This window comes from Leuciscus leuciscus (assembly GCF_965113295.1).
Source record: "Leuciscus leuciscus genome assembly, chromosome: 6".
Classification (NCBI taxonomy): Eukaryota; Metazoa; Chordata; class Actinopteri; order Cypriniformes; family Leuciscidae; genus Leuciscus; species Leuciscus leuciscus.
Window position 1 is genome coordinate 43,627,854 of NC_138730.1, and position 23,479 is coordinate 43,651,332.

The 23,479-nt window shown below is 38.2% G+C and overlaps 1 protein-coding gene across 1 annotated transcript in view; it reads left to right on the forward strand.

Annotated features, from left to right (window-relative positions):
- LOC309501087 (CUGBP Elav-like family member 5) overlaps nt 1-23,479 on the forward strand; it is a 214,076-nt gene that overhangs the window by 87,519 nt on the left and 103,078 nt on the right. The window contains exon 3 of the mRNA XM_082173061.1: nt 16,736-16,784. Within this exon, the coding sequence (XP_082029187.1) occupies nt 16,736-16,784 (49 nt within the window). The remainder of the gene's footprint in view (nt 1-16,735; nt 16,785-23,479) is intronic.

The following is a 23,479-nucleotide window of genomic DNA, read 5'->3' on the forward strand; positions in this document are numbered from 1 at the left end:
GGAATAGTTCACTTAAAGGGGTGGTATAATGCCCTTTTCACAAGATGTAAAATAAGTCTCTGATGTCCCCAGAGTGTGTATGTGAAGTTTTAGCTCAAAATACCCCACAGATATTTGTATATAGCATGATAAAGTTGTCACTTTTTGAGGGTGAGCAAAAACGGACCGTTTTTGTGTCTGTCCCTTTAAATGCAAATGAGCTGCTGCTCCCGGCACATTATGCAAATTTTAGGGTTGGTGATGTCACTAACCCGGGAGGAATGTGGTGTAGTCTCTACCAGCCATTTGTTGTAGTCCTTAAAAAACTATTTCTGTAAAAGCAAATATCTCCCTTTGCTCTAAACTTTGAGCGTCGTAACTTTGCAGATGTTGTTTCTGCTCAAACAGCAACATCACACACTAACTAAAGTTAGAAAAGTGAAATCATAATCAACCACCCCTTTAAAAATTTTAATTATGTCATAATTTACTCAAGTTGTTTCAAATCTGTATGAGTTTCTTTCTTCTGCTGAACACAAAAGAAGATATTTTGAAGAATGTCGGTAACCAGACAGTTGATGGACCCCATTGACTTCCATAGGAAAACAAAATACTTTTTTTTTTTTTTTAGAAAAGAAAAAGAAGGAAAGTCATACAGGTTTGAAACAACTTGAGTAAATGATGACATAATTTTAATTTTTATGTGAACTATTCCTTTAGACAATTGGTTTGCATATTTGACATTTCAGAAAACTTGCAATACAATACAATTGTATTAATGTACTGTGATTAATCAACTATGGTGATTGCTAATAGTTAAACCCTGTTCACCTGTAGTGTCTTGCTTTAAATGTAACATTTTGAAAATGCCTCATTCACTTCTCATTCACACACAGAACGTGCAGCATGCAAAATGTATATGAAAGTGATGACATTATTGTAATATTTGCATACGGATATTGCAGTTGTTCCTTTTCACATTTGTTTGCATCCAGAATAGTGATTGGTCTTGTACATCTTTCAGGAAATGCAGGTGTGGTTATTAATAAACAATCAGTTTTTATTATCAGCAGATAGATGTCAGGGAAGGCGTTCTGCTCTAGTTCTCGTCACGGGTGTAAACAGGAGTGAGTGTGAATGAGTGTAACCCGTCTCTCTCTCTCTCTCTCTCTCTCTCTCTCTCTCTCTCTCTCTCTCTCGATTCGACTCGTCCTCTCACATCACAGCTGTCATATCTCGGTGAGGGGATGTAATTCTCAGTGACAGCTGTGCTGTTTAAATGCAAACACATATGCATAAGCCTGAAGCCAAAGCATGTGCTCTGTCACTGAAGCCCAAGGAAACTGCGTCCATTCATCCGTCATTACATCTGTTATTCCATCTATCCGTTATTCCATCTATCTATCTATCTATCTATCTATCTATCTATCTATCTATCTATCTATCTATCTATCTATCTATCTATCTATCTATCTATCTATCTATCTATCTATCTATCTATCTATCTATCTATCTATCATTCTTTTTATCTATCCATCCATCATCTATCTATCTATCTATCTATCTATCTATCTATCTATCTATCTATCTATCTATCTATCTATCTATCTATCTATCTATATATCTATATATCTATCTATCTATCTATCTATCTATCTATCTTTCTATCTATCTATCTATCTATCATTCTTTTTATCTATCCATCCATCATCTATCTATCTATATATCGTTCTATCTATCGTTCTATCTATCGTTATATCATTCTTTTATCTATCCATCCATCCATCCATCCATCCATCTATCTATCTATCTATCTGTCAATACATCCATCTATCTATCCATCCGTCTGTCATTCTTTCCATCCATCCATCCATCCATCCATCATATATCTATCTATCTATCTATCTATCTATCTATCTATCTATCTATCTATCTATCTATCTATCTATCTCTCTATCTATCTATCTATCTATCTATCTATCTATCTATATTTCTTTTATCTATCCATCCATCCATCCATCTATCTATCTGTCAATGCATCCATCTATCTATCCATCCATCCATCATTCTTTCCATCCGTCTGTCATTCCTTCTATATATCCATCCATCCATCTGTCTATCCATCCGTCTGTCATTCTTTCCATCCATCCATCCATCCATCCATCCATCCATCCATCCATCCGTCTGTAATTTTTTCCATCCATCCATCCGTAATTTTTTCCATCCATCCATCCATCCATTCATCCATCCATCATCCACATGGGTTTCGACCAGCATGAGGGTGCGTAAATGAAAACAGAATAGTAATTTTTGGGTGAACTATCCCTCCAGTGTCGCCTCCTCATCTCTATCTTCCACAGTTAAAACACACACTCATAATGTCTCATGCATTCACGGCCCTGTTTGACTTGCACACGAGCCGAGGAGGAAGCTGTGCGCAGAGCAAAGGCGAATTAACACGGTGAGAGTACAAACAAGCAGATCTGCAGCGCAGCAGAAGCTCTTCCCCGGGCTATTCTCCATTCTGCTATGTAGACATTTCTCTGTGCTGAGTCTTACAGAAGTGTGAATATCAAATCTGGTGTAAAACACTTTTCATTGTGTAGGAGCTGGCCTCCGTTCGCTGTTCGCCTCAAACTACTATCTAGTCTCTCGTCCCTTCTCATTTCCTCTTCCCTTCTTCAATCCCGCCAGTTTTCCTTGATTTCGCTCTGCCTCGGTCTTGTCATGTGTGTGAGAATTATATTGCTTAGATGTTGCTCTTTCATAGCTTCCATTATTTTTTCTTTTGAAGTATCAGCTTTACCTCAGATGTTTCTCTTAAAATTCCTTAAAGCAACTAAAATGAGACAATTTGTTGAGTTCATATTGAGATCTTTGATTGCAGAATGTAGTATCTTGGCAAATCCGAGCCACTTCTGAAACTCCAGAGGAGACACATTTGGGTGAATAATGGGATGTGTCTCTGAGAAGCAACATCTGCGAAACAGTTTTTTATTATAATTATCTAGGAGATACAATCGAGATATGAGAGAAAATAAATAATATAATCTAAAAACTACTTTTATGTGTATTTCTCCTATGGGCTGTCTTTCTCTTCATTAACTCTCTCCTTCGGAGTGTGTGACCTGGATTAGAGGAGTATGTTGTTGTTGCCTGCAGTCACATGCAGTCATCTTCTGTGTGTGTGTGTGTGTGTGTGTGTGTGTGTGTGTGTGTGTGTGTGTGTGTGTGTGTGTGTGTGTGTGTGTGTGTGTGTGTGTGTGTGTGTGTGTGTGTGTGTGTGTGTGTGTGTGTGTGTGTGTGTGTGTGTGTGTGTGTGTGTGTGTGTGTGTGTGTGTGTGTGTGTGTGTGTGTGTGTGTGTGTGTGTGCGCTTCTGTTGTATTGATTTTATTTTGGAGCAGAGCAGGATGTGTTTTAGCTGAGCCTTGAGGGAGAAAGACAGAGAATGAGAGAAGAAGAAATCTAGAGAGCGACTCGCTCGCCTACAGCTAGTGTTGGTGTTGATGTCAGCAGATCACATGAGCGTGGAAATACACACACACACCTGTCTATTACTGTGAGTCCAGTGCTGTCACTAACACCTATAATGAGCTCCTGAAACCAAAGTGCTTATATATGTATAACGCCATTCACAAGGTTAGGGTCTGTACGATTTTTTTATACTTTTATTCAGCAAGGATCTGTTAAATTGATCAAAAGTGCAAGACAATTTCAAGTAAATGCTGTTCTTTTTAACTTTCTATTTATCACGGAATCCTGAAAAAAAAAAAAAGCATTATGGTTTCCTCAAAAATATTAGTCAGCGCAACTGTTTTCAATGTTGATAGTAATCAGAAATGTTTCTTGAGCAGCAAATCATCATATTTGAATGATTTCTGAATGATCATGTGACACTGAAGACTGGAGTAATGATGCTGTAATAATTGTAATAATATTTCAAAATATAACTGTTTTTACTGTATTTTTTTATCAAATAAATAGGCAAATAAATATAGGCAAATAAATTCAGCCAAATGCAAAATAGACTTTTTGGAAAAAACATTTAAATAATCTTGCTGACCCCGAAGTTACTTACTTATACCACAAAAAAATATTTCAGCCTGTTTTTAAGATTTACGAATTTCAATTGTATAGTAAAATTCCATCAAATTGAATAATCCTTACATTTTATTCATATGATGGATAATTATTTTTCTAAATGTGTTAAAAAAAAAAAAAAACTATTATAAATCTTAATGGAACAAGGGAATGGAGCATTTCAGCTGATGTGATTCGTATTCATAAATGTAACACAAATATACTCTGGTGGTGCAGTACCATCATGCAATGCTGCTGTCAGATAGGAACACCATCGTACTGAATGATCACCATATTCAAATACCATGGTATTTAAATGGTACTTTAAAGTACATTATGGCATTGCCAGCATGGTGTTTTATCTGGATTATCTATGTAGTCAAAACAAAATCAAAATGTGATAATTACATTTCGTTGATCTATATAATAAAGGCAAACCTTTGCACACTTAACCGATAAATCTGAATCTGATATATTGTCCAATTAAAAATGTTCTGTGTGTTCAGTTAGTTTACAGTTAGCATGCTGAATGTGGTTTTAGAGCGACAGGGTAGTCAGGACGCCGACACAAAGCAGCTATTCACCTGATAAATAAAGGAATGGAGATAGAATATTGATGTGAGTGTAAATGAATACATTTATTATGTGTGAAGAACGAGAGTGTGAAGTGATACGAGAGACTTGATACTAGCATGATAGCTATGAAGGAGGTCAGTTGCCAAGGACAGTGGTCCGCTATACAGTTTAATAGAGTGCATTAGTGCCCGCCTCCTTTTTTCAGCGGCACTGGTTCCGCAAGTATTTTTTTCCATTCATTTTTCCTATATATATATTTTTTAAGTCTTTGTTAAAGAGATATAAGCCATGAACCAAGCCAATCAGCTACGAGGTGAATCACAACACTACAAACTTTGATTTGAAGCAAAAATGTTTTTAAAATCGGACAAAAAGACAAGACTGTGTACTTAACGGCTTTAGTGAGGGAAAGGACTACAATCCCATGAAGCTTACGAACAGAATAATCTAATTAAATACGATGGAGAAATATAAAACTCATTTACAAATGTTGACTATAAAACAATAAAATAAGTTTATTGCAAAATTGCATATATTTATATATACAAACATTTCAGTATTTTGAGTGTAGAGAATGACTTGATTACGTCATTCGCAGTACTTCATGGGAGTGGGCGGAGCTAAAGAGTTATTTTGGCACGTGTTACTTTTTTCGACTCTGATTGGTGGATGTATATGTAGTTTTTCACCAGGAATTCCACTGTTAAACACGATTATTTTAAAAACTAAGCTGAAATAATGCGGGCTGACGGCTTCAACAGAAGCAAATACCATCGATTAACAACCTTGTAGCTCACAGTATGTCTGCCTTTAAAGATTTATAAGTTATCGTTTAAAATCAATTTCCCTATGAAGAAATTTAATGGAGTTTTTCTATGGTCATTAATCAAAAATAATCGACCAATCAGAATCCAGTATTCCAAGTTAAATTATACTACATTAACACCACTGAAATACTGTTAAGGCTTTTTGATGATGCATTACAATCAGCTTGACAGGATTTGATACAACACCGACAACTTGCTTCTAATGATTAATCATGAACAAAAGTCCCTGATAAAATGTGATCGAGTGCAGTTTGAAAGTAAATGCTCCATTCTGGAAGACTTTCAGACCCTCATGATTTCAGATTAGCTCCTTTTATTTAATTTTTTTCGTCAATCTTCAATCCTTCGCTAACCCACACAACAGCCTCACCTTTGCTTCCAACCATCGGCTTTAATCAATGGTGCTGCGGTGTTATCTAAATAAAGTCTTTTCACTGAGTGAGTCTGAGGTCTCGGACGTCTTTCAGTGGCCGCCGGCTCACCGAGAGCTCCTCTCACCCTGTTCAATCTGAGTTGTGTGGAGCGCAATCAATACGTCCATTAATTCTACTTAGCGGCGCAGTGCGCTACAACCAGGGGCCACACAATAGCAGGTGCGATTGAATGGCTGACCTTTTGAAGCCAAGACCCTCGCATTGATCCGCTGTATTCATGACAGATGAGTGAGGGGGACGCAGCACTTTGCAGTGGATGGCTTAAAGCGATAGTTCACCAAAAATGAAAATCTGGTCATTATTTACTCGTCCTCGTGTATTTTTCCAAAAAAAGACATTTTGACTTGTTCTTCAATTGATTAAATGAATGGAAAAAACTTTGCATGATCATGTTATCCATGCAGAAGAATGATTTAAATTCGAAGTTGCGATTGTCTTTTCTTCCCTGTTGTGACACACTGTATATCCGAGTGAAACGGCTTCTGGAAGAAGAACATATATAGGACTGAACTTGATTTTGTCCATCAGGAATTAATTGAATGGTTGTGGTTTGCTATTGGTGGATCTGGTGTGAGTGACAGGTTGCCCCGCCCTCTTCATCAGAGAAGAGAAGAGATGCAAGAGGGAGGGGGAGATATGTGGATTAAATATTATGAGGCACATACATTTAAAACAATGATAATAAAAATGTGCATGGAGAAATCATTACAGCAATATTCCATAAAGAAACAAGAATTTACCATTTTGATTTCATGGTGGTTTTACAGCTCAAATAACAAACAGTTTTTACTGAATAAACTATTAACATAAATAGAAGCTTCACATTTCTGCTTTGTCTACTTGTCTGCTTGATTTCCACTGTAAATGCATTTCTCTTTATTGTCTGTGGTCAACCATAGTCCACAGATGCTGTCTGTCGGCTATAAGATCACCCTGATTATTCCTTTACGGATCAGTCGTGAACCGTTTACTGACAGACATCATCATATTCTTTAGACAAAGACAGAGTTGGAGAAACAATTCTATATTAGTGCATTTTTAAGTCGTGTGTGTGTGTGTGTGTGTGTGTGTGTGTGTGTGTGTGTGTGTGTGTGTGTGTGTGTGTGTGTGTGTGTGTGTGTGTGTGTGTGTGTGTGTGTGTGTGTGTGTGTGTGTGTGTGTGTGTGTGTGTGTGTGTGTGTGTGTGTGTGTAAATATTCAGGTTACGTGTACTTGTGACAGATGGCGAGTTGTTTATTCCTCATAGCGTTCTTCATTTCACTCTCTAAATAACAAGATAATGCATCTCTCCACTGAACATCCACTTGGGTCTTTTGTACACTGTGCTATACTTCAAAAACATGCTTTGGTAAGATTTTATGAAATGTTTATCATTGTTTATCATTTGATCAAAAATACTGTAAAGACAGTAATATTGTGAAATATTATTACAATTCAAAATAACTGTTTTGTATTTGAATATATTTTAAAATGTAATTTATTCCTGTGATCAAAGCTAAATATTAAGCAGTCACATGATCCTTCAGAAATCCCACTCTTTTTTTATTCATTCTTTGATAAATAGAAAGTTCAAACATTTATTTGAGATTTAATTAGATAGTCTGTTTAGTGTTGTTAATAATATACTGTATTGTATTATCTTTCCAACATAAACTTTGCTGATAGAAGCTGAAAACCTGCTGCCCAGTCACCGTAATGCTTACCTTTTCTTCAGTTGAAATTATTGATGGAAAGCAAGACCATTTTTAGTTACACGGCCACTTGCAACTAGTTAACAACAACAACAAAAAAGGTTAAATTAGCCATATGCGACCCTGGATCATAAAACCAGACACATGTCGCACGGGTATATTTGTGGCAATAGCCAACAATATTGCATGGGTCAAAATTATCGGATTTTTCTTTTATGCCAAAAATCATTGGGATATTAAGTAAAGATCATGGTCCATGAAGATATTTTGTAAATTTCCTACCGTAAATATATAAAACATTTATTTTTGTGAGTGAATGCTGCACAATCGTGAACATAAATGAACAACTTTAAAGACGATTTTCTAAGTTTCGATTTTTTTTTGCACGATCAGATTCCAGATGTTCAATAGTTGTATCTCGACCAAATATTGTCCTATCCTAACAAACCACACATCAATGAAAAGCTTATTTATTCAGCTTTCAGGTTATGTATAAATCTCAATTTCAAAAAATTGAACCATGTGACTGGTTTTGTGGTCCAGGGTCATATATTTTGTAAATTTGATCACCTTTTTGAGAGATTAATTGCATTGATGACATACATTATTTGATTATATTCAGCTTATAAGGGTTTACTTAAGTCAGTATACCGTGATATTTCCGTCACTGTACCATGGTACTTTCACATTACATTTTAGCATCCTGCTTGATAAAACAGCCCTATGTGAGTGTGTGTGTGTGTGTGTGTTGTTCTGACAGTGTAACCAGCAGTGAAATGCTAATAGGTTATCAGCCTGCTCTAGAGACATTAAAATGAGTGGTTTCCTAGCAGGCGTGAGGGGTCACCGCTCACAGGACGTCGCTCGATGATGAGCGGCCCACGCCGTGACCCGCAACTCACTCTCACCTGTGCATCCTCACACCAGAGTGTGTACATGTGCATCCAAGTGTGTGTGCTCTAATGTGTGTGTGTCTATGCACTACATCTCATTATATAAGCGAAGGCAGGGGTTTAAGTGATGAGTGAGTCACTGTCATCAATAATTTGATCTATTCAGCTCATCGACTGTTCATTTACTGTCATGAATTTCTACCCAGATGTGTTCAGATTATTCATAGTAAATTAAACTAAAGTAATGATACTAAATGTACAGTAAACGCATGGCAAAGATGGCAGTATATGAAATCCTTGTCTTTGTGGGCACTGTGTGTGTGTCTGTGTGTGTACCTACTTAACTATATTTTGGGAACAAATTTGTACCCAGAAGTGACCAAAATCTAGCCTGGAAATCCAGACCTAAATCTGAAAGATTAATGGTCTGGCATCGACTAATGAAAATCGGCCAGCTCGAGGGGCGGCACCAAACATGCATTTGAAAATCTCACTGAACGCAATTGGATAACACTACGACCAATCACAACAAGTTATCGCTTAGCTAACAGCGGAGCTAACTGGTAGATTAGACTCTTGCCGTATCCGGTCGGCAAAACAGCAAAAACGCCCTTCTTGCAAAGGAAGGATTCGAGCGCCGTCTTCTGTTCCTCTTTTAGATAAAAAGCCAAGTCTAACTCGTTCATTGTAGCGGCCAAAGCCGTTTCAAACAACTGGTGTTCATCCATAGCCATCTTGCAATGTTTACTAATGACTTCGACGTCACAGCGCTGTCGTCTTCTGTTTAGCTCGCCTCTGGCCCGCCTATATCAGATAACCCGATGTGATTGGTGCAGCTCGGATACAGGGCCATATTTAATGAGCATCATTACTCAACACCAGAGTAAACTCACTGAGAAAATTCAACTTGTGCTCTCGTGAGAACTCTGGATTACCGGGGAAACCAAAATCTCCAAAAACCTCCCTTTAGGGACATCCTCATTTGTAAATCTGGTATAAAAATAAAGTAATTAAAGGTTTTTTGAAAATGTAAAAATGCACAAAGTTTTCTGTGATGTAGCTTTAGGAGTAGGGTAAGTGTAAAGTGATGGAATATACAGTTTGTACAGTATAAAAATCATGATGTATATGTAAAGTCCCCATAAAACATGAAACACAATGTGTGTGTGTGTGTGTGTGTGTGTGTGTGTGTGTGTGTGTGTGTGTGTGTGTGTGTGTGTGTGTGTGTGTGTGTGTGTGTGTGTGTGTGTGTGTGTGTGTGTGTGTGTGTGTGTGTGTGTGTGTGTGTGTGTGTGTGTGTGTGTGTGTGTGTGTGTGTGTGTGTGTGTGTGTGTGTCATCCCTCGCTCACAGGAAAAGCATTTGTAAACAGGGATTCCGTAAAGTGGAAGTCCTGTATAAATGATGTTGTGTCAGTGTTTTTGCCCAGAAATGTGCTGCACTCATCAGTTCTTCAGGGCAGCTGTAAGTACAGTAGAGCATGAGAATAAACACTATATGCATCCAGATTTATGTATTTACTATAGCATGTGTGTGTGCAGACAGGTGGATCGTTTGTCTTTATGACAGCACTTTTATGACATTTATTATTATAAAATGAGCACCATAAAGCATAATTGAGCGCTGACATGTCTGAGAAAATGTCGAGCAGCTTCACGTGGGAGCAGTTTGGTGGTAACAGGCTGTACATTGAAGATAATGTTACTGTAATATATATTGTGAAACGATAGGAATCGTAGACAAGATGTCTGGCAGTGTGGGGTTCGAATCTGTCCCCTGTGTGATTCTGTTCTGTCTGTGGTTGAGACATTGCAGTCTTCAGTGCTGTTTCTTTTTGGACAGTTTGTGGTTTATTGAGCAGTTCTCTGAAATGTTGTTCTGTTACAACTAATAAACCCTCTTCTTACAGAAAATACCATAGTATCGCCATGTTTATGGACATACAGTATAGGAACATGTTTGTTTGATCATGGCACCATGGTATTCTTTTTACTAAATAGAGTGTCATATTATCGTTTATTGGTAAACAGAACAAAAAGACTAATATGCATACCACATTAACTTTGAATCAGTAAACAAGAATATAGCTGATGCAATGAACTAATCATGAAAAAGTGTTAATTATAGCATTAAAGTGCCCCATTATTTTTATTGTTCTTGCAGTGTGTAATATAGCTGTTTGAGAATGTAAAAGACAAATTGTCAGTAATTCCAGTCTTCCTGCTTGAAATCCACGTAGGTTTGTAACAAATTTGCAGCCGATGGTCTTCATTGGCTGCCGGTGAACAACATCTGCTTTGCCCCGCCCTCAAACACTGTAGTTGTAGATGGAACTGGATGACTTTGGCTAATGTTTGGCTAACCAAAGCAAATCCACTTGTATGCACTTCTAAAGGATGACGACTGATACGGTATTGGATGAGAATTGATACGGTAAAACCGATACCATCGTTACTGTTCGTATCAGAGTGCTGAGGAAGATACAAAGCTGAAATTCAGATTTAGTAATTTGGTTTCTTATACGTGCTGTAAGCAGTCGACCAATCACAACAGACTGGGCCGTCTGACCAATCAGAGCTGAGCTGGCTCTCGAAAAGGAGGGGTTCAGAGAGACCGAATCCTTTATCAAACTGATTTCAAAATTCCTTGTGTATTTGCAAGGATTTTTTTCAGAAGCTTAGCATTTTAACCATTTGCCATTTTAACGAATCAAATGCAATTCAGACTACTTTAATTAGTAAGCATTTACATGCACAATCTTAAACCAATTATGCTTTTTTTCCCCGCCAGCAAAAAAAAAAAAAAAAAAAAAAAAAAAACAGCCTCCGCCAGCAATTTTGATCATTTTCACAAAACTTTCAAGGTCCCCAGAATCTTTTGTTGTATGAATATCTGAACATGCAATATATCAAAAGAAAGAACAGAGCCTCTTTGCACATGCATAAGCAATTCTTTTATCGTTTGCTTCTGCTCCTTTTTTGTACGTGTTTTGATCAGGAGATTCTGTACTCTTTCAGGAGATGCGTAATAGTGCCCCCTACCATACAACAGTGAAAACACAGAAAGCCGGAAAATTCCATCAATGGTGGGGAAATAATCCATTCATTAAAGCGACGACATGTGTGGTCATGTAAACGCGTTAAACCATTTTCACAAAACAAATGCAATCATAGTCGGATATATGAATGATTAACTTGTGATAAGTAATTTTTATTTTTTTAATCTAGTAAAAATGGTTTTGTTGCATTGTTGGTTATTGGTTTGCAGGTAAAGCGGGTTATATCAATAAGCAGATTTTTGTTAGTTATAAGCGTATATGTGTGCATGTAAAGCTTTACCTAAACAACAAGCACCGCTGATAAATAAATTTCATTTAAAAACGGAAAACTTTTTATATCCGTTTTGGCCGTTCATGACAACGGCATTTTGGGGGCCTGAAAATGCCTCAAAGTGCAAGTTTTTGAAATCGATACCGCTATCGTATCCAGGGCGACGCAACGTCAACGGCGACGTCATGCGCATACGTGTTCAGTCTATAGGCGCATAGCTTTTCTTGTGACATCGCCATCTACTGGCCTGGCAGCATAATACAGCGTTTTTAGTCGTTTTCATGGATCCGTGTTACAAAAAAACGCAAAGGAAAAACGTTTCTGTTTTTGTTACATCGCTGTCATGTAAACACCCTCAGAAATATTTTGTATTCACTAGACTGCATGCATTGTAGCGGTGTAACATGCACAAAGCTCTTGAATGTGAAATGCTCCTAATTGCGACTTCAGAAGTGGGAAGTAAGACCTTGCACATGTAGCCTGCATAATATATGATGCTGCCATTGACACCATAACCTGTGCTGTGCGCTGCAAATGGAAAGGAAAAACACCTCAATTTTCACCTCCCATTGGCGAGTGTGGCACAAAATGTATTTTGGACCCTAAGTGAAACGAAAGCAATCCTGTTTTTGGGATGTAGAATTTATTTTATTTTTTGTGAGAATCAAACCCTTTTTGAGATCTGCGTAGGCGTGCTGGGTTTTATTGTGCATCGCTCCTGTACGGCTCGTCTCCTAAGTGAGGGATAGGTCCCCATTAGCGCCGATGTTGACTTCCTGACGTGACTGTGGCCCGTCTCACCCGCTGCTTCCTGTTGCCACGCACCCCCCCTGTGTGCCGTCGCCGTGACAACTCCATACAGGAGAGTCTTTCATCACCACTGCCACAGCGATATCGCCACGGGCAACCACACAACTCACCTGCTGTACCCGTCTCTCTGTACATCTTCATTTTTTTTACTGTACAGCTTTAGCTCGCTCCTGCTCTCCTCGCCCTGCCCTGTTTTCCTTGCCAATAATTGCTATTGTTTTTACATTCAACTAATGTTGTATAATATTTTTTTTAATTTGCAAATTAGGTTGAATGTTCATTGTTTTTATTCGTAATTGTTTATTTTTGTTCTTCTGTTGTTGTAATTGGCTTTTGTTAAGTTTTAATTAAGTAATTGTACTTTAAAAATGCATATTTATATTTACTAAGGAAAATGTGGTGTTTGCCACAGTGCTAGGTGGTTTCCAGGGTGTTGCTGTGCATTCGTTCATGTGGTTCCCAGGGTGTTGCTGTGCATTTGTTTATCTGGTTGCCAGGGTGTTGCTATGGATTCATTCATGTGGTTACTGGGTGTTGCTATTTGTGCATGTGTTTGAGGTGGTTCCTAGGGTGTTGCTATGCATTTGTCCATGTGGTTCCCAGGGTGTTGCTATGCATTTGTTTATGTGGGGTGTTGCAATGCATTTGTTCATGTATCTGAGGTGGTTCCCAGGGTGTTGCTAATGCATTTGTTCATGTGTTTGAAGTGGTTAACAGGGTGTTGCTATGCATTTGTTCATGTGTTTGAGATGGTTTCCAGGGTGGTCTATGTAGTTAATTCCATGTTGCTATATGGTTGCTAGTTTTTCTGGGTGGTTGCTAGATCTTTGCTAAGGTGTTTGGGATGGTTGATATGTATTTGTCGCTAGGATGATCTCTGTTGTTGCTAGAGCATCACTATGTGGTTGCTAGGGGTATTTTGGTGGTTGTCACGTGGTTGCTATGGTGTTTTTAGTGTTTTATAGTACATTACTATGCGGTTTGCTGTGGGTGTTGTAGGTGATTACTAGGGTGTTCTCGAGGTTGCTTGATTATTATATTATTTCTGTAATATTCTGGTTTCTAGATATACGCATCCCAGGCCCCTCTTTTATTGTAAGTTTGTGTGTGTTTTTTTTAAATAATACTTTTTAATGAATTTATTGTACATGCAAAACGAATTTTTTGTATACAGAGGAAAATGCTGTGTTTGCCAAAGTGCTTGGTGATTTTCATGGTGTTTCTATGCAGTTGTTCAGGTGTTCTGACTGTGGTCTAAGTGGTTCATAGCACATTGCTCTGTGGTTGCTAGTTCTGAGTGGTTGCTAGGGCATCACTAGGGCGTTTTGGCTTGTTGCAATTGGTTTGTCTAAAGGGTTTTATAGTACATTGCTATGTGGTTTTCTAGAGATTCTGTGTGGTTGCTAGGGAGTTGCTGTGTGGTTGTTCATGTGTTCTGACGGGTTGCTAGAGCATCACTAGGGTGTTTTGGGTGGTTGCCATGGGGTTGCTAGTGTGTTCTGACTGGTTGCTGGGGCATAAATCCCATCACTTAGTAAATTCACAGCACACCTCGCCTCAACCAGCTATGTGATTTTGAGAAGTCATTCATGCCTGGAGCACAAATGGTGCTGGATGAGTTTTGCACTGAAGTTTAATACTTCTATTTCTCTCTTTCTGTCATTCAGTCTCTCTGCTTGTTTGCCCGGTTTAATATACTGTGTTCCTGGTCCATGGCCCGTCGGCTTTGATTTTGAGGAGGTGCTGTGATTTCCTGTTGTCGAGGAGAGAGTCACGTACAGGATGCATAATGCTGTCGTGATCTGATCAGCTTTCATTCTCACCCTTATCAGATTACAGATTTTAAAGCTGCTCCGCACAAAACATCTCAGTGTCGACTTATTAGATGTGTAAGACTGTCTTTCTCTCTTGTCGTCTTCACACGCTCGTCTTCCTCCTCACATCAGACACTAAACAAATGCAAATGTGCGTGTTTGGGCCTTTCTGTGCATCACAGCACACGCTTCGTATTCATGAAAGACACAATGAATTTGTGCCTCTGTGCTCGGGGAAAAAAGGCATCTAACGAATTCAAAAACATCCATCTTTAAGCGAGAACCGTAATGAGGAGAAAATGCTATGAAGAGAGAAAAGTTTTGATGGAAATTAAGAAGCGAACAGTGCACGCAGAGATGGAGTGATGGAACAAAGCAGGGTTAAACAGATGGGATAGACCTCATCTGAACTCAGAAGAAATCTCATTGCTCAGAGGTTGCTCTGTTTAACTCGCAATTAGGTTTCTCTTAAAATTCCTTTGGACAAATGGACAGAAAATGGACAAACCAGTATGGCTGCCTGATTAAGTAAAATCAACTGAAATCATGATTTAGCTTAGTGGGCGTGCACTAAGCCTAACCCTAACCCTAACCCTAACCCTAACCCTAACCCTAACCCTTGTATGGGAAATGCTGCCATAGTTAAGACATAGCCTAGTTAGACAATATAGACATAGCTCACCTAAAAATGAAAATTCTGTCATTAATTACTTACCCTTATGTCATTCCAAATTCATAAGACTTTCGTTCATATATGGAAAACAAATGAAGATTTTTTGATGAAATCTGAGAGATTTCTGTTCCTCCATTGACAGCTACACAACTACCACTTTGACGTTTCAAAAAGTTCATGAGTATGTGTATTTTAATAATATTAACTTGTAATTATTGCATTCCAGTGGCCATGTATTTAGTATCTGTAGGATCCGATTTCATTTTTAAACACAGAAAAATAATCATTCAAGAATGCAAATAAATGCATTCAATACAACAACTATTCAAAATTTAGTTCACTTTGACCTATTATTTGTTGGTTTAAATCGAGAAGTCACTTGGTTGCACCACCTGATGAATATCAGTTGTGCCACCTGACAGCATTAATGATAATGACAGGGAATATGCTGAATACTTTTTTCCCCATTTCAATTGCATATAAAACTAATTTACAAATACAATGTTTTTTGTCAACAGTCTTAATTGAAGTAATAGAAGTAAATTGATCCAAAACAGTGACAGCTCATTCAGAACGTTGGACATGGGAAAGGCTAGAGTGCAATACTGTAGATTGGTTGCTTATAAATGTTTAAAACGTTAAATGCGTAGCAACTGGAATGGAATACAACATGGCAATTGCATTTAAACCTGCTAATTGCAATTGCAGGAGTGAGTCCCCTAAACGATCGTTCCAAGGTTGTACAAAACCCGACTCGCTCCTGAAACTGTGATTATTGACACCGTGGAAAACATAGCAAACAAAAGCAACTCAGGGGGGCGTTTCCCAAAAGCATCGTTAGCCAACTTTGGTTGCAAGTTCCGTCGTTATCAGCATAGTTCAACGAGTCGGTGTTTCCCGAAACCATCGTTCTAACGAACATTCGCAAACAGCATCGCAAAGTTGTGTGGTTTGAACGACAGCTCTCGACCTGTGGTAAGAAGCAGTTTCATGTTTGACTGACATGTGGACTTAAAGGTGGGGTATGTGATTCTCTTTTTTGTCCATTTTTTCAAAATCACTTGAAATCCTATTCCTAACCCACTTCCAGCCACTGAGTTAGAAGCACTGGAATGAAAATTAAGCAATTTAATCATCTGTGGAACGGGCAGGACTCGAAAACTCCAGCCAATCATTTCCAAGACCACCTAGAATCATTGGACAGTAAGTTCGTCAATCAAACGGTCGTACCATCGTACCATCGTTGTACGGGAAACGCACCCCAGGTCGTTTAATGAGAAATGTTTGATGTTCATATTGGGATCTCTGACTCAGGAGAGAAACTCAGGAGACTTATGCAAAGTTCTCAAATGCCTTTGTCTTCTGATTTCGGATCTCACATGCACCAGCAGCATCTCAGTGTAACTCAAAGCAGTGATGATACGAGCCTGACGCTGAAATGACTCATGTGAGTGGCTGCAGTCTCTCGCGCCCCATGGGCTTCTGGGAGTTGACGTCTCTGAGCTTCAGTGTCTCTGACAGCTGTGAATCCATGAGCGAGACGGCGCGCTCCTCTGGCTGTCTCTGTCCTACACCTCCACATTAACCTTTCTTTCTTCCTCTCTCTCTCTCTCTCCTTCTCTCCCGCAGATGACACGGCCTATTCAGGTGAAGCCAGCTGACAGCGAGAGTCGAGGAGGTAAAGAGATTTCATTTCTACCTCACTTTATTGCTCCACACTCATTTATTTTCTCTTTCTCTCGCACTCGCTTTCTCTTTCGGTCGTTGTGTGCCGGTGATATTAGCTTTGACTGGAAGTGTTCTCACTCTGTTGTCTGTGCTTGATTAGATTTATTTCATTGATGGGATTTTTTGGCACTTTTAGTTGACAGGCGCAGGACAGGATTTAGGAAACATTTGCGGGTTGAATTTGAACACAAAAGCATGTGCACTATGCAGCGTTTTTATTGTATTTATTGTAATGAATGTACAAATGTGAGATCTTTGCAAGATGCTATATCAAGTTGCAAATAGTTTGATTTGCTGCACTTTGTAACAACAATTTCACAATTATAGACCAATCATAGGAAGCAGGTGTTGGATTTTGAGCATATTAATGTTTATGGAAGCATCTGTAATATGTTTTACTGTTGTTTCCAGCTAGCCTACATTAGCTTGAGAAGCAAAATTGCATGAGATATTGATACTTTTCATAAAATTAAATGAATTGAATCATATAATAAATATGGACAAATTTCAATAACACGTTACCATTCATATTTACATGGATCGTGGAAGTCCCGGGCCCGGGTTACTTTTGAGGTCTGGTACAAATATGACATGCAATAATACATAGGTTATAGGCCCATATGCATGCACGATTAATCATTAAGAGTGGGTGTGTTCACACTTGGCATGTTTGGTTTGATTAAAACGAACCTTGGTGCGATTGCTCTGTTAGTGCGGTTCATTTGAATAAGTGTGAACGCTGTCATCTACGAGCGCATTTATCCCAGAACACAGCATTGGTTTGGATGTTCGGTAAGTTATAATAGCCGACCAATCAGATTGTGAACGTGCCCCTATGCCTTTAGGTTCGGTATCTTTAGGTTCGGTGTTAAAAATTCCGATGTGAACGCTAAGCGGACCAGGACTAGATATTTTTTTCCGATCCGGACCAAACAAACGAAGCGAACCGAACTACAAGTGTGAACACACCTTAAAAGTTCGCGATCTCTATTCAAACACACACACGATCTTACTCCTAATTGACAATGATTCCAGTATGTCTATTTAACCTTTGAAATTACGAGCACACCGGAATATTTACCGCTGACCCAGAGAGAGATGCAATCCTTTAAGCTATGTTTGAAACTGCTTCACAAACTGTGTTTTTAACTATACAGTATTGCTAAAACAAAAAAATTAAGTACTGGGATATTAACCCTGTTGTAGCGGTAGCGATCAGTAAATTACCTTTGAAACTAAATATTGTATCTATTACATTGTTATACCAGGTGGTGACCAGTGACTGTTAACATGTGAATGATGTATCATTGAATCATTCATTCAAGAGATTCGTTCAAAAACTCTGGATGAAACAAGCCTTCGTCAATTACATTTTAAATGATTTCTTTACATAATTAATTCATTTCAAGTATTCATTTTAATAGGCTTGTATATAACATTTTAGACATTTATAAATAGACTCATCCCCCCCATACGTGTGTGTGTGTGTGTGTGTGTGTGTGTGTGTGTGTGTGTGTGTGTGTGTGTGTGTGTGTGTGTGTGTGTGTGTGTGTGTGTGTGTGTGTGTGTGTGTGTGTGTGTGTGTGTGTGTGTCCACAAGGATGGTAATACCAAAAATCTTTGTCCTTTTGTGGACATTATTTTGTCCCCATGAGAAAAATGTAAAAATGCAGAAAGTTAAGGTTAGGGGACAGAATATACATGTCTATGAAATGTCCCCATAAAACATAGAAACTTTTTTTTTATATACTGTATATTCTCTGAAAACAAGTCTTAATATTTTATACAATTTTGCTTCTCAAGTAAATGCATGTTGTAGGATATTTCTTACTGGAAAACAAGGTAATACTGAATATGGAATTATATATTATTGCGTTGTTTCTGAACGCATTTTGAGTGTGTCCGCTCCATTCTCTCTGCTGCTAGTCTGTCTGTCTGTTGTGGGTATTCATTTTGGTTAAAGTGATTGGGTTATTGAGTGCAGATGTGTGCACAGACCTCGTCCTGCTCCTGCCAAGTGCATTAGCATACGACTGTAAATAAAATAGTCATTCGATCTGCTGCTGTGACGGCGGACCCAGGGGTCCCAACGCTCGGCCTGCTTTTCTTAAATATACAAGCTGGAGTGAGGCGGGCTTGAACGCGCGCAATCAATATAATAGTAGAGCCTTCTTTCTCTCACACACTCTCTGTCTCTCTCTTTGTAGCTTCTCTGTGTGTTTGTCAAGAGGTCGCAGGCAAACGGACGTGTCATGTATCCGCATGTGTAAAAATGCATGACCACAAACAGAGAGGAGATGACACTTTACGTGAATTAGTGTGGTGTGTTTTCAATGTGATGTGACATTTCTGAGCTCACACAGCTCAGTCTCACTGACACGATCATGGCGTTGTGCATTTGCATCTGCAGTGGTTGAATGTGGGAAGTGATGTAGGGTGGGACTTGATTTTATCCTTAGGGATGTTGAAAAGTGGGTCATGATGCTATTTATTTATTATTTATCATAATATATTTCCCCTCCCATGTGACGTTGATTACATCATTAGAAAAGAAATAGTAATTTCAGAGGTGGGGAAGGTTTGGATGAATCTCTAAAAAAAAAAACTCTTTAAAATAATGCAAGAAATGTAAATAGTAACTTGTTTACCTTATTATTTAAGCTATATTACAATAGACAAAATCTAGGCAAGAATAGTGACTTTGAACACTTGGCTTTGGAGAAGCTGGATCCTGATTGGCTGAGACCCAAGTGATGAAATTGTATTCCTCAGGAACCAATTAGATTTCAGATGCACATGAAGGCTGTTACAGAAGGTAGACAGTATAATTATGCCTTCTAAGATACACTATCAGTCAAAAGTTTGAGGATGGTCATAAAAAAATAAAAAATTAAAAAACATTTTTAATTTTGTTGGAAGAAGTCTTACACCAAGGCTGCATTTATTTGATCAAAAAAGTAAAATTGTGAAATATCATAACAATTTAAATGAGTGTTTTCTTTAAAAAAAAAAGTCTTCTGTCTTCATTGTCACATGATCATTCAGAAATCATTCTAATATGCTGATTTGCTGCTCAAGATCAACATTTATTATTATTATCAATGCTGAAAACAGTTGCGCTGCTTAATATTTTCATGAAAATCATGACACATTTTTTTTTTTCAGTGTTCTTTGATGAATATAGAGTTGAAAAGAACATTTATTTGATAAAAGAAATATACTGGAACATTATAAATGTCTTTCATGCCACCATTCAGTGAATATACAAAAGCACAAAACTACACGTGGACAGCCATCTTTCAGAGGAAACAGCCCATGTATTTCGTAATGTTTCGATGGACAAAAACCTGTGATGAGAGCGTTCTGTCACAAGGCCAAATTCACTCTTCTCTGTCATAAACGGTGTTTATCCCCCGCCTGCCGCCCACTCCGAGGCAGAAAATAGAGGCATGTGTCTAAAAAACTGAAATGCTTTTAACGCCCCAAACAAAAGAGCTTTCTCGGCTTATGGGTCTCCAAATCTGAGCTCTGATGCGCCGCCATTTAGAGAGATCTTTTGTGCCCTGATTTGAGGTCTCATTCTTTGGACGTCTGATGAGGAATAAGCAAAAAAAAAAAAAAAAAAAGAAGCTTGTTTGAATGCAGCTTATGTGGAGAACATGCAGTGAGCTCTTCATTACTGGTGTACGCTGGGGTGGGCATCACTATTATGGCTTCTCATACCAGGGGTTAGTGATTTGAAATTAAATTTTTAGGGCTGGGTATCGTTCAAAAACGATACTTTTTTTTATACCAAATTAATGAAATCCGTTTTAACAAGATTAGCAAGGACATATTTTAATTGTTTATTAATAAACTCCAGGTGAAACTCGAAAAATTTGAATATCGTGCAAAAGTTCATGTATTTCAGTATTCCAACTTAAAAGGTGAAGCTAAAATATTATATAGACTCATTACATGCAAAGTGAGATATTTCAAGAAAATTTTAATAAGCTGTAAGCCATCATCAAAATTATAACAAATAAAGGCTTGAAATATCTCATTTTGCATGTAATGAGTCTATATAATATATTAGTTTCACCTTTTAAGTTGAATTACTGAAATACATGAACTTTTGCACGATATTCAAATTTTTCGAGTTTCACCTGTGGTGTTTTCTGAGTCAGTGTTGGCTGCAAAGATGAAGTTCACATTGCTGACTTGGCATCTTCGCAGTATAGAGAATGTGCGCACAGGCCCATAGAGAGGCAATTATCAGCAATTATCTTGTTGCAAATATTGTTGGCATTGAGTCTGGTGAAATGTAGCCACACTTTTGATCTTTTCCATATCTTTTCCATCTATGTGGGTTGGGATGCTTGTGAGCGTCTGGGTGTAACCGGCTTAAACTAGTGTTTACACAAACTTTGAATGTTGGCTTGACAAAGTTTTAAAAAAAAGTTTAAACCGCTTTGAAGTTTAAATGTCTATAAGCACATGGATGGTTGGATGGATGGATGCATGGAGGGATGTGTGACCAATATAAATCAAATTCACACTCATGAAGTGAAAGGGCTCTAATCCTGATGCAAATGCTTCTAGTTATATCTCAAATGAAAAGGGCTGGGTATCGAGTTTGATACTTTTTAGGCACCGACCGAATTGCCTCGATATCATCAAGAATTAAAAAATCTATTGTTGTTCGGTACCAAATTTCGATACCTAAGGGGTTAATCTCGTCAACCGTCAGTGAGCCAATAAGCATGCAGCATGATTGTCTGTGGTGAGGCATCAATGAAAAATATAAATTACACACACATATGAATTTCTTTAAAAGGGTGGTATAATGCCCCTTTCACAAGATGTAAAATAAGTCTCTGATGTCCCCAGAGTGTGTATGTGAAGTTTTAGCTCAAAATACCCCACAGATATTTTTATATAGCATGTTAAAGTTGTCACTTTTTGAGGGTGAGCAAAAACGCACCGTTTTTGTGTCTGTCCCTTTAAATGCAAATAGGGGGCTGAGCTTCAAGAGCTTGTGTCCTGAACATTTCAAAATCTTTTAGCCTTTTATGTCCAAACTGGAGTCAGATAGATGGAGAGACTCAAGAAGAAGTGATAACATGTAGACAACATTTCTGAATGGTTAGATGGTGAATTTATGTAGCTTATGTGTAGTTAACTATCTTCTAGTCATTGATTAGTATATTCTGTCTTGATAATCTATAAATCGTGTTCCGGGGGCGGGGTTTATGTAAATTCTAGGGTTTGTGATGTCACTAACCCGGGAGGAATGTAGTGTAGTCCCAACCAGCCGTTTGTTGTAGTCCTTAAAAAGCAATTTCTTTAAAAGCAAATATCTATCTTTGAACTTTGAGCGTTGTAACTTTGCAGATGTTGTTTATGCTCAAACAGCAACATTACACACTAACTAAAGTTAGAAAAGTGAAATCATAATCAACCACCCCTTTAAATTCCAAATAATTGTACTTTTTCTTCCTTACATTCAAATTGGCTACCTCAATTTAAATGCATTCTCAGTTCAGTTCTGACTGGCCCTGGTTTGATACTTTAACCATTGATTTTACCCTTCGCTAAAGTAAAGTCTTCATGAATATTCCATTGCTTACTTTCATTTGGAACGTCCCCTAGCATTCTATGCTGCTCTTTAAAGGTGTATAAATGAGTTTTACTATTGATGCTACAAGACTATTAGACAATGTTGATCACACAGTTGCCCTCTGGTAGTTCTTCAGCCAAACTCTGGATGCACAGTGTCTTCACTAACTGATGTCACTGATATTGGCAGATCGGTGGGTAGTCCAGGGCTGAAGGGAAGTTCCTGTCAATAGCTTATCAGAAAAGCAGCGATGAAGGACATTATCAGATTAGCTTAAACTAATTATTTATAATTAACAAAGGGTCAATTAGCAGCTCGATACTGATCTACTATGCTGGGAAATGACATTTGCTCGATCAGCACCTGCACTGCACCCAAAATAACATCTCACTGACTGTGCTTTAACATTTACTTGTTTGACACACACAAGCAGAATGAACTTCTGTGTAAATCATGCACAAGGCTGTTCTTATATAAACTGTCACAACTGTCAAGCTCCAAAAAGGACAACGAAAAACCACCCTATAAAATAAACACCATAAGAATAGTCAATACAAAGTTTTGTGCAAGGAACAGAACCATGATAGTCTGGCTATCACCAGACCTAGCTCAATCTTTTAAGATTGAATGTTAGTCTTGGGAGTCTGCTCTGTATTTTCTACTGCACAAGAGGCGTGATCAACGGGTGTAGTTCAAATGACTCTGTACGCAATTGGATAATCCTTCAACCAATCAGACCAACGATCCGGGTGACGTACTTTGCAGAGTTACGCGAAAACTCTAGGCATTAAACGTGTAACCAAACGTGTTGATCAGCGGTGATCAACATGAAAGTTTGTGGCATTTACATCCACTCGAGTGATTTGTTTGCTAAAAAGAAGCCATTGAGCATCGTCGAGAGGTTAAAAGGAATTGGACAGAGCCGTAATGGCTCTGGAATTGGATTGGATTAAACCCGCCAATAGCGCACCAGGGGCCTGTTTCAATAAGGAGGTTCAACCAACTCTGAGTTAAAACTTGAACTCTGAGTTGACTTACCCTGAGAT